The 14,485-nt window shown below is 38.5% G+C and overlaps 1 protein-coding gene across 2 annotated transcripts in view; it reads left to right on the forward strand.

Moving 5' to 3' along the window:
- Positions 1 to 14,485, forward strand: part of PDE6A (phosphodiesterase 6A) — a 92,099-nt gene that overhangs the window by 68,714 nt on the left and 8,900 nt on the right. For both annotated transcript variants that reach the window (XM_074212661.1, XM_074212660.1), the window contains 5 exons: positions 493 to 600; positions 4,711 to 4,774; positions 5,026 to 5,100; positions 6,557 to 6,640; positions 9,069 to 9,216. In XM_074212661.1, the coding sequence (XP_074068762.1) occupies positions 493 to 600; positions 4,711 to 4,774; positions 5,026 to 5,100; positions 6,557 to 6,640; positions 9,069 to 9,216 (479 nt within the window). The remainder of the gene's footprint in view (positions 1 to 492; positions 601 to 4,710; positions 4,775 to 5,025; positions 5,101 to 6,556; positions 6,641 to 9,068; positions 9,217 to 14,485) is intronic.

A 14,485-nucleotide genomic window follows, 5' to 3' on the forward strand; every position in this document is an offset into this window, starting at 1 on the left:
GTCTGGTACATGTTAGGTGCTATATAAATGTTTATTCCTTCTCTTTCCCTTCTCTCCAAAAAAAATTACCCAAACATACTTTTAAATTTAATTTCTGTTAAGATTTTTTCAGTCACTCTCTCAAGTCTATACAATCAATGAAACAATAAATGAAGACTAGTTTGTAGAATTTGCTGATTTCTCAGATGGAATGGATCACTTTGAATATTTAATAAATGGGTCTTGGGAATCCATATGAACTGGCTCCAATATGCCCCCACTTTGGGGATATTTTAAGGCTTCATTGAATAAATATGAATCAATATATGCATTTAATAAGTACCTATTCTGTCTCAGGCTCTGAGAAATATAGGACATACAAAAAAGAGGGAAAAGACTGTCCCTTTCATCAAGAAGTTTATAATCTAAGGGATGAATAAAAGCAAAATGTAAATTCCATTGCCCCTAGGCACAGCAGGATCCTTTTTTCCATTACTTTCTCACATTTTACAGAAAAAGAACAATGTTCCAGAAGATTGTGGATCAATCTAAAACTTTTGAGAATGAACAGGAGTGGACTCAATACATGATGTTGGAACAGACTCGGAAGGAAATTGTGATGTGAGTACCAATCTGGCCTTTCAATTATTGATTAATTAATAAATTTCATATCCAACACTTTAAAGTCAGCATTGTTAAAACTGTGGGGTTGAGGGTAGAAGATGGAGACCATCACAGCCTCTTAAATGAGGACATTCCTTACCATGCTCTGCCCTTCCTTTCCTGGACAAGTCAGAAAGGAGACTGAATGACTCCCAGTTCAGTTGGGAGTATTTAGTGATATGAGGAAAAGGAGCTCTAGGGTATGAGATAAGAAGCCTTCCAGGTTGTGATGAGTCTGAAAAAGGAGAAGCTAAAAGGAGGAGTTAATGGGTCATTAGCTCCAGAATACTGAAATGAAAGGGTACTGAAATTTGTAATGTTAGCACCCACTTAGCAAGAATAATTAGTTCAATAAAAAGCTAGCTGAAGTCTTTGAAGAATTTTCCCCCTCCTCCTCCCCTTGTGGTCTCTATCTCCCTCCAGTGGTGTAATTCCACCTTCCTCTTCAACAATTTCCTTTTGCATGCTTCTATGCAGTAATTTTCCTTAGATTTTTTTCCTTTGGCAATTGTGGTATGGTATGAGTTCTTGTAGAACAAGTAGAGAGAAGCAAATGATAATAAAACTGAAAAGGTAAGAAAGAGTGAAGTTGTGTTAAAAAAAACAAACAGGATTTTTAAGTTTGAGTCTAGAAGTAACAGGGAGGTAATAGAATTTATTGAGGGGAGGTGATATGCTCAGACTTGGCAACAGATTGGCTATATGCTGTGAAGTAAAGAGCTAGGGTGCCTAGGAAAATGACTGACCTTCAACAATAATGAGGAAATTTGATAAAGGTTAGAGTGGAAATATGGGGAGAAATGTTTTGTTTTGGACCTGTTAAATTCAAGATGTCTATAATTTAAGACATACAATAGACAACTGGAAAGGTAAGACTGAATTTCAGGAGAGCAATTAAGGCTGGATAAATTCATCTGGGAATTATCTGCATAGAAATGATATTTGAGTACAGAGGAGCTAATGAAATAACCAAGCAAGATAGTATATAGAGATAAAAGAGCCTAGGTCAGACCTTTGGGAAACATTCAGAGTTAATGGCTATGATGTGGATGAACATTTAGCAGAGGATATTCTGAATAGATGGTCAGACCAGTGATCCAGGAGAGAGGAGAATTACAGAAGAGAATTTAGGAGAAAAGGGTGATCAATAATATCAAATTTTCAGAGAAATCAAGAAAGATAAACACTGAATAAAGGACATTAGGTTTGACACTAAAAGGTCATTTATAACTTTGGTAAGAGCAATTTCATTTAAATAATGAAGTTACAAGTCAGACTGCAGAGAAATAAGTGAGTGGAGAGTGAGAAGAGAAATGAAAGCATCTATTGGAGATGATTTTCTCTAAGAGTTTAGCCATGAAAGAGAGGAGAGATATTGGAAACGGTCAGATCAAGTGAGGGTTTTTAAGTGTTTGTGTTTGTTTGTGTTTGTGAGCAGCACAAAAGCAGCCAATTGTCAGAGAGAGATGAAAGATTGGTGAGTAAAGATTCTAGAGGGGACAATTTGCTGCAGAAGATAGATGGAATGAGATCACTTGGGCATGTAAAGGGCTTCACCCTAGCCTATGGTACAAGGTAAAGGAAGAGATAATGCAGGGAGATACCTGAGTGGAACAAGAGGAAGAAAGAATTCAGTCCTGGGTGAAAAGCCTCAATTTTGATGGAGTAGAAGTCAAGGTTCTCAACTGAGAAGGTGAGAAAAGGGAGTTTCATGGGAGACTTGAGGTGGGATAGAAAAATCTGTATGAGACAGTGCAGTGAATAGGAAGAATGAAAGTGAAAGCTGATGAGCAGTAAAACTAGTTACTCTCTTTTGGTTGGTTCCCACCCATAAGAAGCTCCCCGTTCTTGCCTTAGGATCCTAGTTTTCTCTTTAGTTAATGAAGTCCCTCTGGGGGATGAATTCTCTTTTAATGCTGCCACAGTAAAAAACAATAAGAAAAGGGATATATCTGCATTACCACCTTTAATGACAGATGATCTCCATCAATTTATGAAGTTCAATCTACATTCTGGAAAGTTCCCATTCACTTATATTTCTCTGCTTTGAGAAAGTTGTAGAAATACGAACAAAGAAAATATTTTATTCATTTTGAGATCCCAGAGGAATATCCCAGTCTCTCTGTTTCTGATGAATATATACATTACAAAATAGAATTGTCTGCTTCTACTCATTGTTCAAACATAAGCAAGTCACTTAACACCACTCAATCTCAGTTTCCTTATCTACAAAATAGGAATAATAATAGCTCCCACCTAATAGGAATGTTGTGAACACTCTGTATTTTCTCCCTTGGAAATTGCTCATGTTATTTGACTATTTTTCTGCTGGGGAGTGTGTATTAATTTCTAGCAGTAGTGACATAGAAAATAAAAATTTGTGCAAACCATAACTTCTTCCTCTCAGATGCTTTTGAACAAGTAAAACGCCAGTGGTTAACCATGTTTTTATCTTAATACTGGCTTTTAGAGACTAAGTGAATGGAAATCAAAAAATCAATTTTAAAGAAAACAAGAGGGGTGTCTAGGTGACCCAGTGGATAGAGCACCAGCCCTGGATTCAGGAGTACCTGAGTTCAAATCCAACCTCAGACACTTAATAATTACCTAGCTGTGTGTCCTTGGGCAAGCCACTTAACCTCATTTTTCCTTGCAAAAATAAAAAATAAAAACAGAAAAACCCTAAACAAGAAAAGAAGAAATTAGCTTTGAAACAAGTACATATTATCCCTGAGAGGGAAAGTGGAAAGGAAAAATGGAATGCTTATTTTTGGACCAGTCCCTCTAACTCAGTTCAGATGGATCAGCATCTTACCAGACACCATCATTAAGGCTTTATCCCTACCTCTGGAGCTATTGTTTTCCATGACTTGCTTCTATTGGGATTGGTTTCTCTCTTTGTCTCTTTTCTCTCTGTCCCTGATTCCATCTCCATCTCTCTGTCCCTCTGTCCCTCTGTGTCTCTGTCTCTGTCTCTGTCTCTGTCTCTGTCTCTGTCTCTGTCTCTCTCTCTCTCTGTCTCTCTCTCTCTCTCTCTCCAGTGAGGCTGTTTCCAGGACCCCCCAGTTTCACTTCTGGTACAGTTCCCCTTCCATCCTGAGGTGACAATGTCTTCCTTTGAAATGATCATATCCCAAAGTGCAACAGGTTGTAGCAACCTGAGGAATATGGTGCTATAGTGGCAGCCTAACTCTCTTGCGTCCTTGATCATTCTACCATCCACTCATGCTCCTTCCAATATAAAAATTTGCAAAGCTTTTCCTCCTTTTCTCCCTCACTTAGGAAATGGGAGGAGTGAAATCCTCAAAAGACACACACACTTGGGGTAGTTATGTCTATCAGTGCACATTAAACTCGCTACACTCAATATCTTTTCCTTAGATTCTAGAAGCCATCTGATAGATTCACTGCAAATATAATCTCTAATCTGTTTAATTCTTTTTCTGAAATTTATTCTCTCATTTCTACCTATTGAAATCTCCCCTATCCATTTCTTTAAGGCAATCCAGGTGTCATCTCCTTTCCAAGGTCTTCTCTGATTTATACCTCCAAATTTTCATGGAGAACTTTGTAGAACCTTTTCATTCCCCCATATAATACTTTATTTTTGTATTATACTTACCTATATGCATTTTGGGGTAGCTAGATAGCTAAGGGAATAGAACCCTGGACCTGGAGTCAAGAAGACCTGAGTTCAAATCTGACCTCAGACACTCATCAACTGAATGACTCTGAGCAAGTCACTTCATACTGTTTGCCTCAGTTTCCCCATCTGTAAAATAGGGCCTACCTCCCAGTGCCTCATAAAGTACAGTATCTGGTACATAGGAAATGCTTTATAAATTAGTATTATATTGTTTCCTCTATAGCAGATTGTAAGCTTCTTGAGGTTAGGAACAGAGTCTTATTTCACTGTCACATCATTGATCATCAGTGCCTTGCCCACAAGAGGTGTTTCATTTAAGGCCCATTGAATTCTGCATCATCTTCCATTTCAGAAGCAGGGCCAAGACCCCTTATCATCTCCTCCAGACTGGTTGGTTATTAATCATTGTCTTGTGTCCCCAGGGCAATGATGATGACTGCCTGTGACTTGTCTGCTATAACCAAGCCCTGGGAAGTTCAGAGCAAGGTACATAAACACTTTGATTCCCATTGTGAGGGGAGGTGATTGGGAAGACCTCTGTTTGCTATTTTCTCATAGAGATTTTGGGGATCCCATCCTGATATCCTGCTAACTTCAAAGCTTAGGTGGTATTTGTAGTCATGCCCAAAGAATCTCAATTGAATAAGTTTTACATGGCAAACCTGTCTTTGGTCTTAAAAGTCTCAGGGCTCTTGGGTGGGATGATTTGGAGCTTTTTACCCTTTTGTTGTTGGTAGGTGGCTCTTTTGGTGGCTGCTGAATTCTGGGAACAAGGAGATTTGGAGAGAACTGTGCTTCAGCAGAACCCTATTGTGAGTAGAAAATGGAGTTCATCCTTTTGTGAAATAGGCTGCTAGGAAGTCTAGGATATAGAATACTGCCTTTAGGGTAAGCAAGACCTGAGTTCAAATCTTCCTAGCTATGTGTCCATGAACAAGTCATTTAACCTCTCCTGACCTCATTTTCCTCATCTGTAAAATGACAATATTAGCAATTACCTATCAAGGTAAATATTAAATGAGATCACATACATAAAGTGCTTTGCAAACATTAAAACTCAATGTAAGGGGTAGCTAGGTGGCATAGTGGATAAAGTACCAGCCCTGGAGTCAGGAGTACCTGGGTTCAAATCTGGTCTCAGACACTTAATAATTACCTAGCTGTGTGGCCTTGGGCAAGCCACTTAACCCCGTTTGCCTTGCAAAAACTTAAAAAAAAACTTAATGTAAATATTAACTATTACTATTATTATTAGAGATGACATCTTAATTTGAGTTTAATAGAGAAGTGCAAACTTTGCTATACTTCTTGGGGAAATACACATAATCCATATTGACTTAGGTATAATATTCCACCCATGACATAAAATTTTCAGATCAAGGGTTTCCTTGCAGAAGACAATTGTTCCCAAGTTTCTTGTAAAATATGAGGGAACCCAGTATTAAAGGAAGAGTGATGGGGGAAAAAATGGCAGATTGAAATTTGAAGTCCTGAGTTTGAATCCCAGTGATGCCACTACCATGATTCTGGGTAAATCTCTTGAAATTTTTGGTCTAATTGCTAAAATGAAAGGTTGCATTACATGATCTCTAAGATCTCTTTTAGCTCTAAATCCAACTCTGTACATTTTATAGATGGGGAAATAGGTTCAAGAAAAATTCAAGACCAAAGGGGTAAGGTCTCTCACAGCTCTAAATTCTACCATGTTGTTTTGTCCTGTGTAAGTCTTCATATGCCTCCCTTGAACCCTCAGATCCTTCTGTTCCTGCTTCTAGGGCACCAAAAATAGAACCTCCCAAGTCTTAAAGTAAGATGAATATAGACCAGGTAGTCCATAGGGATTCATTCTGTACTGTGTTTATATCGAAAAAAGGGCACCAAAGTGTTCCCATCCTAGATAGCCATCTTGATAGCCCACCTTCACTTTTGTGATGCAGTTTGGATGAGGAAAGTTAAAGGCAAGAATGTCTTTACCGTCATAGCATGTGGTATTTTCTTTTACAATTCTATAAATTTAATAAAAGAAGAGTTCTTTTATATCATAGACATTTCAACAAACATCTATAACAACCAGCTCCAACTGAGTCTTCCTCATGTGACAATGCAGGCAATGTTTTGTACCTCCCCCCCACCCCCATGAGTTTGTGACTACAAAGAAAAATCCCACGGGATGTCAGGAGAAAGGTTACCTCCTGAGACAGCCTACCTGAGACAACACATGAGGAGAAATAACATGCTCTGCCCTTTTTCTCTACCCTCTGCTGACAGCCCATGATGGATAGGAATAAAGCTGACGAGCTTCCCAAGCTGCAAGTTGGTTTCATCGACTTTGTCTGCACCTTTGTCTACAAGGTGGGCCTGACCTTCATCCAGTCCAGTTCTAGAAGCACACACCTGTTCCCCCTTACTTTACCCTGCTCTCAAATACTCAGAAGAAAAGGTTTTTTCCCATAGCTTTCCCATTGTTTTCACACATGTGCCAGGGCTGTGGGGAAGGTGTTGGGGCTCTCCAAAAACTCACATCAAAAGGCTTAGAAAAAGTAGTCCAGAATTCATCCATGCATCATGTGCATCATGGAATCCTCTTTGCCTAAGCCCTTTGGAGTAAACCTGTGGCTGGTAGAAAGTGGCTTGTAGGAAACTCCCTTCGGTAATTCAGCCCAGAGATGTGTACAGCACAGGATAACATAGATTCATATGTAGTGAAGGCCACCCAGGCAATCAGTGTTTCCAGAGCTCGGGGGCAGGACCATGGAGCAGCCAACTTGACTTTTCTTCTAGACAGGAGCTGTGAGAGTTTCTGTCAAAGGCCAGTTGAGAAACATGAGAAGCCAGGCTTGCTTTTGGCCAACAGACTCTGCTAGAGCAAGGGCTCTGAACCTGGGGGCTGTAAATTTGGTTTTTTGTCATTGTGATAACTGTATTTCAATGAAATTGGTCTCCTCTGCAAACATATATATATATATATATATATATATATATATATATATATATATATGTACACACACACACACACACATATAATTTCTTTTTTTTCTTTCATACATTTAAGAAAAACAGTATTCTGGAAAAAGGTCTGTTGCCTTTGTTTACTAAATGGTCCATGATACAAAGAAAAGTTAAAGATCCCTGACCTAAAGAAAAAGAAGCTGGTGTCCTTATTAAGATTATTGGAAATAGCTTCTGCCTTCCTGCCCCACAAATCAATTGTCCTAACTTCCTGATTGTGGTTAACAGGGTAAAGAACATTGATTTGGGAGCAGTTTTCTGTTCAAGTCATGTCTCTGGTTCTTTGGACAAGTCATTATTCCAATTTGATCCTTGGGTTTCACTTCTTTAAAATGGGAATAAGAGGCAACATGGTTTAAGAGTCAGTAAGATCTGCACTCCAATTTTTGTTGGACACTTACTACTAGGCAAGCCACAAAGTATTGCTCAGGCTCAGTTTTCCCATCTGTAAGAGAGGTATAATAATAGCTTATAGGATTGTTATAGGGATCAAATAAAATATTAGATATAAAGAACTTTGCAAACCTTAAAATACAATGCAGCTATCATTTATCATTATTATTATTATTATTTTCATACTTGTACCACTTTTCTCTTTTCCAAGGCAGGGTTGAGAAAAGTGCCTTTTAAACTGTGAAGTACTTTATATTTAAGAGTTCCGAGTTTTGCTCTCTGATCTTAGAGATAAAGGTCCTGAATGCAAATTTCAGCCAGTCTCTATAGTAGCTCTGTGACTTTGGGCCAATTCGATTCCCTTCTCTGGACCTCATTTTGATAAATTATAAGATAAGAGAATATGACTAGCTGCTCTCTAGGCCCTCTGTAACTCAAAATAGGATCCTTCTCTTTTTACAGATTTGGAAATTGAGCCTCAGAGTCTAAGAGTAGTTTAGCGTAGAGTAGTTTAGTAGTAGAAACAGTAGTAGTGCTGAGGTTAGAAGTCAGGGCTTTTGCTCTTTCCTCACATAATTCTGCATGCCCATATTTAGGGAGTAGTCACATGGGAAGTCCTAAGCACCCTATAGAAGGATAAATGGTTTTTTAAGACTACTCACAAATTTACAGTCCTCAGTTTAATTTTATTGAAAAGAACAGTTCTTGATTATCTGTAGAGGGATTTGATTAAGAAAAGTTTATTAAGTGACTATCTGCAAGACCCTGGGCACTGGGGGTTACAAGGGTAAAAAAAATGAGTTTCTCCCCTCAGAAAGTTTATATTTTATTAGGAAAATTATAGTATATATACAAATTTTGTATAATATGAAGGAGGTTAGAGGAAAATTGGAGGAAAATCAGGGAGAAGAAGACAGCAGGAATATGAAACTAGAGAGTCAGAAGCCCTGGATTTCAGGCTTGGTTTCATCATTAACTTACTGTGTGATAGTAGGCAAAGTACTTTACCTCTCTGGACCCATCCTTGGCTAAACAATGAAGTGGGTTCTAGATACAACATTTTAAGCAGAACACTGACAAATTGGAGGATATTCAGGGAGGGTTGATCAGAATATTTGAAAGCACACCATTGAACTAGAAACAAATATTTTTTAAAAACTATGTTGAGGAACAGGAATTAGATTAGTTCTGTGTAACTGAAGAAGAGGGGACTAGGAGCCAGGGTAGGAAGTTACAGGGAGGCCTGGCTATAAGGAAGAACTTTCCAACAAGAGAGCTAGTTGTCATTCCTCCCTTCCCTGGAATATTGGAAAGTGTGTTACCTGCCTACTAGCTGCTGTTCTGTCCTAGGTGACAGAGACCTCATCTTCTCTTCCAGGAATTTTCTCGGTTTCATGAGCAGATCACTCCCATGCTGGATGGCATCACCAATAACCGGAAAGAGTGGAAAGCACTGGCTGATGAATACGATGCTAAGATGAAAGCCCTAGAAGAGGAGAAGCAGAAACAAGCAGAGGCCAAACAAGGTCTGTCGGGGGAGGTGGGCTCTCAGGGAAGTGGCCAAGGCTACCCACAGATGGCCAAGCAGCACCAGGTCTGCTGGCAGAACTCCTGTGGCAGAAAAACTGGATTCAAATTCTGGTTTTGCTGCTTAATCCCCAAGTGGCCTGGGGACAATCCAGTTTTCCTCTCTCTGTACTTTGGTTTCCCAGTCTGTAAAACAAGGTAGGGAGGATAGAACTAAATCTAAGTTCCCTTCTGACTCTAAATCTATGATCTCTATTGTTTTAAGTGAAGAAACTACTACTTAATGGCTTTACCTCCCCAGATCTAGGGAGTTCATGGCTCTCTGAGGAGTGTGGATGGTGATCTATGAAGATAAATTAATCAGTTACAGAATCCTCACTTTTTCAGTTTCCAATCTGGCAAAAACAATGGTACTTTCAAAACCTCCATCATTTCATTGATGTGGGGTACCACCTCCACAGATATAGGCCACAACCCTTTGCTACTTAAAGAGGGAATTTTTTGGCCATAGCAAAAACCATCATGAACACTATCCCTATTGGCTCACCTCCTGGTGATGAGCCAGTCTCTTAAAGTTTAGTATTCTTAGAGACTGGTGTTCAGATTAACAGTTAGGGAATCAGTTCCAAACCATAGCGAGATGGAGGAGAATTCTAGTGAAGGATCAAGATAAGGACTGGGCCTGTGATTGCATTGATATTTAAAACTTCCTTTAAAATATTAAAAGACATGCCAGTTTACCACTGTTCTGCAAAATATATTCTTAGATTTCCAAAATCAAGCAACAATATTCTTAAAAGAGGTAAGGAGTGGGACAGAAGGGAGGGGAAGATTGGAGAAGAACCAAGGATTTGGAGAACTATTTCCGGGGGTGACAGAGGCTTACCATAAAGAGGGGGAAAAAGTGATCCTGACTGTTTATGATTATTTATAATCAAATGAGATAATAATATATAAGTAAAGCATCTTCCAAATCTTTAGAGTACTACATGAATGCTAAATATATAACTACTATATACATGTTTTATTATCATAATTGTTATTTGGTTTATAATTATTATATAATAAAATATTGTCAATATAATTACATATGCAACTCTGGCAGTGTATATATAACATGTGTTATATATGTCATATCTTATTAGTTATATAATTATTATAATATATTATATATAATACATATATATTTATTCTTAGAGAAATGCCATTGTCCACTGGGGTTAAGTGGTTTGTTTGGAAGAGTGGACCTCAAAGGTTATCTAGCTCAAATATCTTATTTATAAATAAAGAAACTAAGGCCCAGTAAGGTGAAGCAGTTTGTTTCAGGTCACACAGGTGGCACACAAGACAGGATCTAAAATTAAGTCTTACAAATTGAAAACCAGCTCTCCTTCTATCATGCCATATATATTTTGGAGGCCCAAGGTCAGGGCATGAATATATGAGAACCAAGATTTGGAAGATACAAATTTCTGACTAAAATTCATATGTAATCCTCCATTCCATGTGATCATCATAAAGGAATGATTACAAAAGTAGCCTTACCATCACTTTAAGTTTTTATTTGTAGTGCTTTAAATATTTGAGAACACTTTTACAGCCATTATTTCTTAATCCTTACAATCCTATATTACAGTAAACATGGGACTTCATAACTTTATTGTGTATATTCCCATTATATAGAAGAAGTCATAGTATATTGATAAAAGTCAAAATTTCATGGCCTGAAGCCAACATCAACTCTTGGGCAAGTTATTGAAATCTCTAAACCTTAGTGCTTACATCTGTAATAGGGGAATACTAATACTAACATTTGCATCACCCACTTCACAGGCTTGCTATATAAGAAAAGTGCTTTGTAAACTTTAACATGGTATATATATACATGAGTCAATCTTGTCATTAATATTAATCTAGATGAGAAAACTAGTCTTCAGAACAGTCCCTTAAAGAGACAGGATAATAGGCTGGGACTAGAATTCAGGACCCTGAAAGACTACTCCAGTGTTTTGGAATTATTTTTTAAAAAACAATATCTGCAAGTATTCATTAAGCAATAGAGAATGATGTGTATAAAGCCTCAAAATTGGAGGTTGTGGAGCAAGGTAGATGCTAAGTGAGGGCCAGTAACATGATAATGAAGGAGGAAGGTCTGCTAGTGCCTACACCTGTCCACTAATAAATAGTTCTAAAGTACAATTTCTGCACATGCAGAGCCCTCTATGAGGGAAGGGGATGCAAAAAAAAAAGTCACAGCATCTAATGGAAAGAGTACTGAACTTGTTTTCTCCTTTATATAATGAGACTTGAATCTGATATAAGTAATCTACATCAGAGAGCACTGCTTAATTAAAGTGATGCATAAATATGAGCTTTACTAATTGTTTGAAGTCCTAGAAGGTCCCTCTGATATGCCATTCTTGCTTTCAACTAGCTGTCAGTCATTTTCTTCTGCTTTTACATTTTTCCATTGTTTCAGTTGTGTTCTTGGCAAGGATACTAGAGTGGTTTGTCATTTCTTTCTCCAGTTCATTTGACAGATGGAAAACTGAGGCAAAATAAGATTAAGTCACTTACCCAGGGTCACACAACTAGTAAGTGTGTGAAGCTGAATTTGAAATCAGGTCTTCCTGACTCCAGGTCCAACACTGTACTGTACTACCTAGCTTCATTTTAAAAATGGGATCCTTTAAGATGGAAAAGCCCCATATTCCTAGTTGCTTTCAGGGGGTAGAGAACAAAGACAGAGTAAAGAACTTGGTCAATAAGAAGTACAGTGTGTTATAATACAAAGAGTGCCACATTTGGCGTCAAGGGTGCTAGGTTCGAATCCTTGATCAGTAACTATTGAGACAAATCACTTAACATCCTGGGTATCAGTTTTCTCAATTATAAGATGAAGCAGTTGGATGAAGTTTCCATTATGAATAAGTGAAAACTACAGAACTTGAGTGATAAAAATGAGCTTATTTGAGGTTTATTTCCTGTTCCCTGGTTAGGAAAGGTTAATATAATTACCAAAGGGAACAGAAAGCATGGCTAATGGGAATCCTCCCCCAGGATGTGCCAGTGCTCTGGGTTTGGCTTTATGATAACAACTGCAATAATATCAAAGGTAATTTCAGACTGAATTTAAATGAGAAAAGATATGTAAAATTTTTTTACAAAGCTTAAGATCCTATTATAAATATTAGCTATTTTTATTTTTGCCAATTAAAATATCAGCAAGATTTTCTCTAGAATTAGACAAAATGATTCAGAAACTTCCTTGACAAAACTTCTTACAAAAGCAAAGGTGCTGAATGAGATAGTCAATAGAGGACTTGACCTTAAATCTAGATTATATCACCCAGCCTTACCTAACCCCTTCCCCACCCTACCCCACCTCACTTCTTATCTGGCCTCACAAATCCTGCAATGAATGATCTTCTCTACTCATTCTATTCCCCAGTCAGATTTTATGAGATTTTAAGGGCAAAGAAGATCTTAGGCTGTTCCTTGGGAGAGGCTGGGCAAAGTCCTTTTCTCCTCAAAACCTAGAGACCTAGTTTTCTGGAAGCAGCAACAAGAAGCCTTGTTGGACAGAGCAGGCCTAGAAAATGGTGGTTTCCTGTCTCTCCCTTCCCCCCTCAACCTCCCCAACATAGGACAGAGAAAAAAGGAGGATCTGGCCCTTGAGGACTTGGGTTCAAATCCAATTTCTGATCCTTATTACCTCCAAGTCAGATCTTGTGCAAAACATTTAACTTTCTTAGATTGTTATTTTTTTTATCTGTAAAATGAGGATGGGTTGATAGCCTCTGAGCATCCCTTCCAGCTCCACATCAGTGATCCAGAGCTGTGGGTTTCCCCAGCCCAGAGCTCAGTTGCTTCAGGGCACTAAAGTATGCCTTAGGGAAGCTTTTTACATATTACTACATACTTCTCTGGGGGAAAAAGGTCAAGAAGTAGTTTAGACCTTGGTCAACTTATCTTCAAGAGTCCAAATCCAGCTTCACTCACTAGAAGTGTGACCCTGGCCAAGGTACTTAACCTGCCCCTCCTATCCAGTCTGTCAATAGTATCTTGATAGCATCTTTTGAATACACTCCTTTTCTTCTGATGTTGATTTGGTGCTGGTCCTCAAATCAAGGCTATTCCCACTCTGTCCCCCTCCCCCCCCCCCTTCACTTAGCTGCCAAAGTGATCTTCCTAAAGAACAGGTCTGATGGTGGTAAATTCTTGTTCAGTCATCCTCAGTCATGTTTGACTCTTCATGACTCCACCTGGGGTTTTCTTTACTACAATTTTTTTTAGGGGAGGAGGGCTTTACAAGGCAATGGGGCTTGCCCACATGGCTTGCCCAAGGTCACACAACTAGATAATTATTAAGTGTTTGAGGCTGGATTTGAATTCTGGTCTTCCTGACTCCAGGGCTAGTGCTCTATCCACTGCACCACCTAGATGCCCCTAAGAATTCCAACGAGGCAAACAGGGTTAAGTGACTTGTCTAGGGTCACACAGTTAAGACATGTCTGGAGCTAGATTTGAGCTCAGTAAGATGAGTCTTCTTGACTCCATGCCCAACAGGTTGCCACTTGGTAAACTCTAGTAGTTCCCTTTACCTACAGAACAAAAATAGCATTCTGTTTGGCTTTTAAATTGTTTCAATGTGGCCCCTGCCAGTGGCCAGTGACACTGGCCTTCTTGCTATCCCTTGCATACAATCACCCAGGTCCATACCTTTTCACTGGCTCTCTTTGGTGCCTGGCTCCTGGTTTCCCTTCAATGTTTCCTTCAAGTTTCTACTAAAATCTTGCTTAATGCAAGAAACCTCTCCCAAGGCCTTCCCTCTAATTCTCTCTTATTTCCCCTTATATGGAATTTGTAGTACATAGCTGTGTTTGCAAGTTGCCTCCCCCATTAGAATGTGGGTCACTCAAATGTCTTTTTGTGACAGAGAAGCATTTAACCTCATTAAAATAATAGATAAAAGAAAATAATTTCATAAAGTCAAATTTTATCCAAGGAAAATATTATTTTTCTTTAAAATTGGAAAATGTTTAGTCATATGGCATTATTTGAATAAACATAGCTTTTTGTATTTTATTTTATTTTTTTATTTTTATTTTTATTTTTTTTTTTTAGGTTTTTGCAAGGCAATGGGGTTAAGTAGCTTGCCCAAGGCCACACAACTAGATAATTAAGTGTCTGAGGCTGGATTTGAACTCAGGTACTCCTGACTCCAAGGCTGGTGCTCTATCTACTGCGCCACCTAGCTGCCCCAGC

This window comes from Macrotis lagotis, chromosome 1, assembly GCF_037893015.1.
Source record: "Macrotis lagotis isolate mMagLag1 chromosome 1, bilby.v1.9.chrom.fasta, whole genome shotgun sequence".
Classification (NCBI taxonomy): Eukaryota; Metazoa; Chordata; class Mammalia; order Peramelemorphia; family Peramelidae; genus Macrotis; species Macrotis lagotis.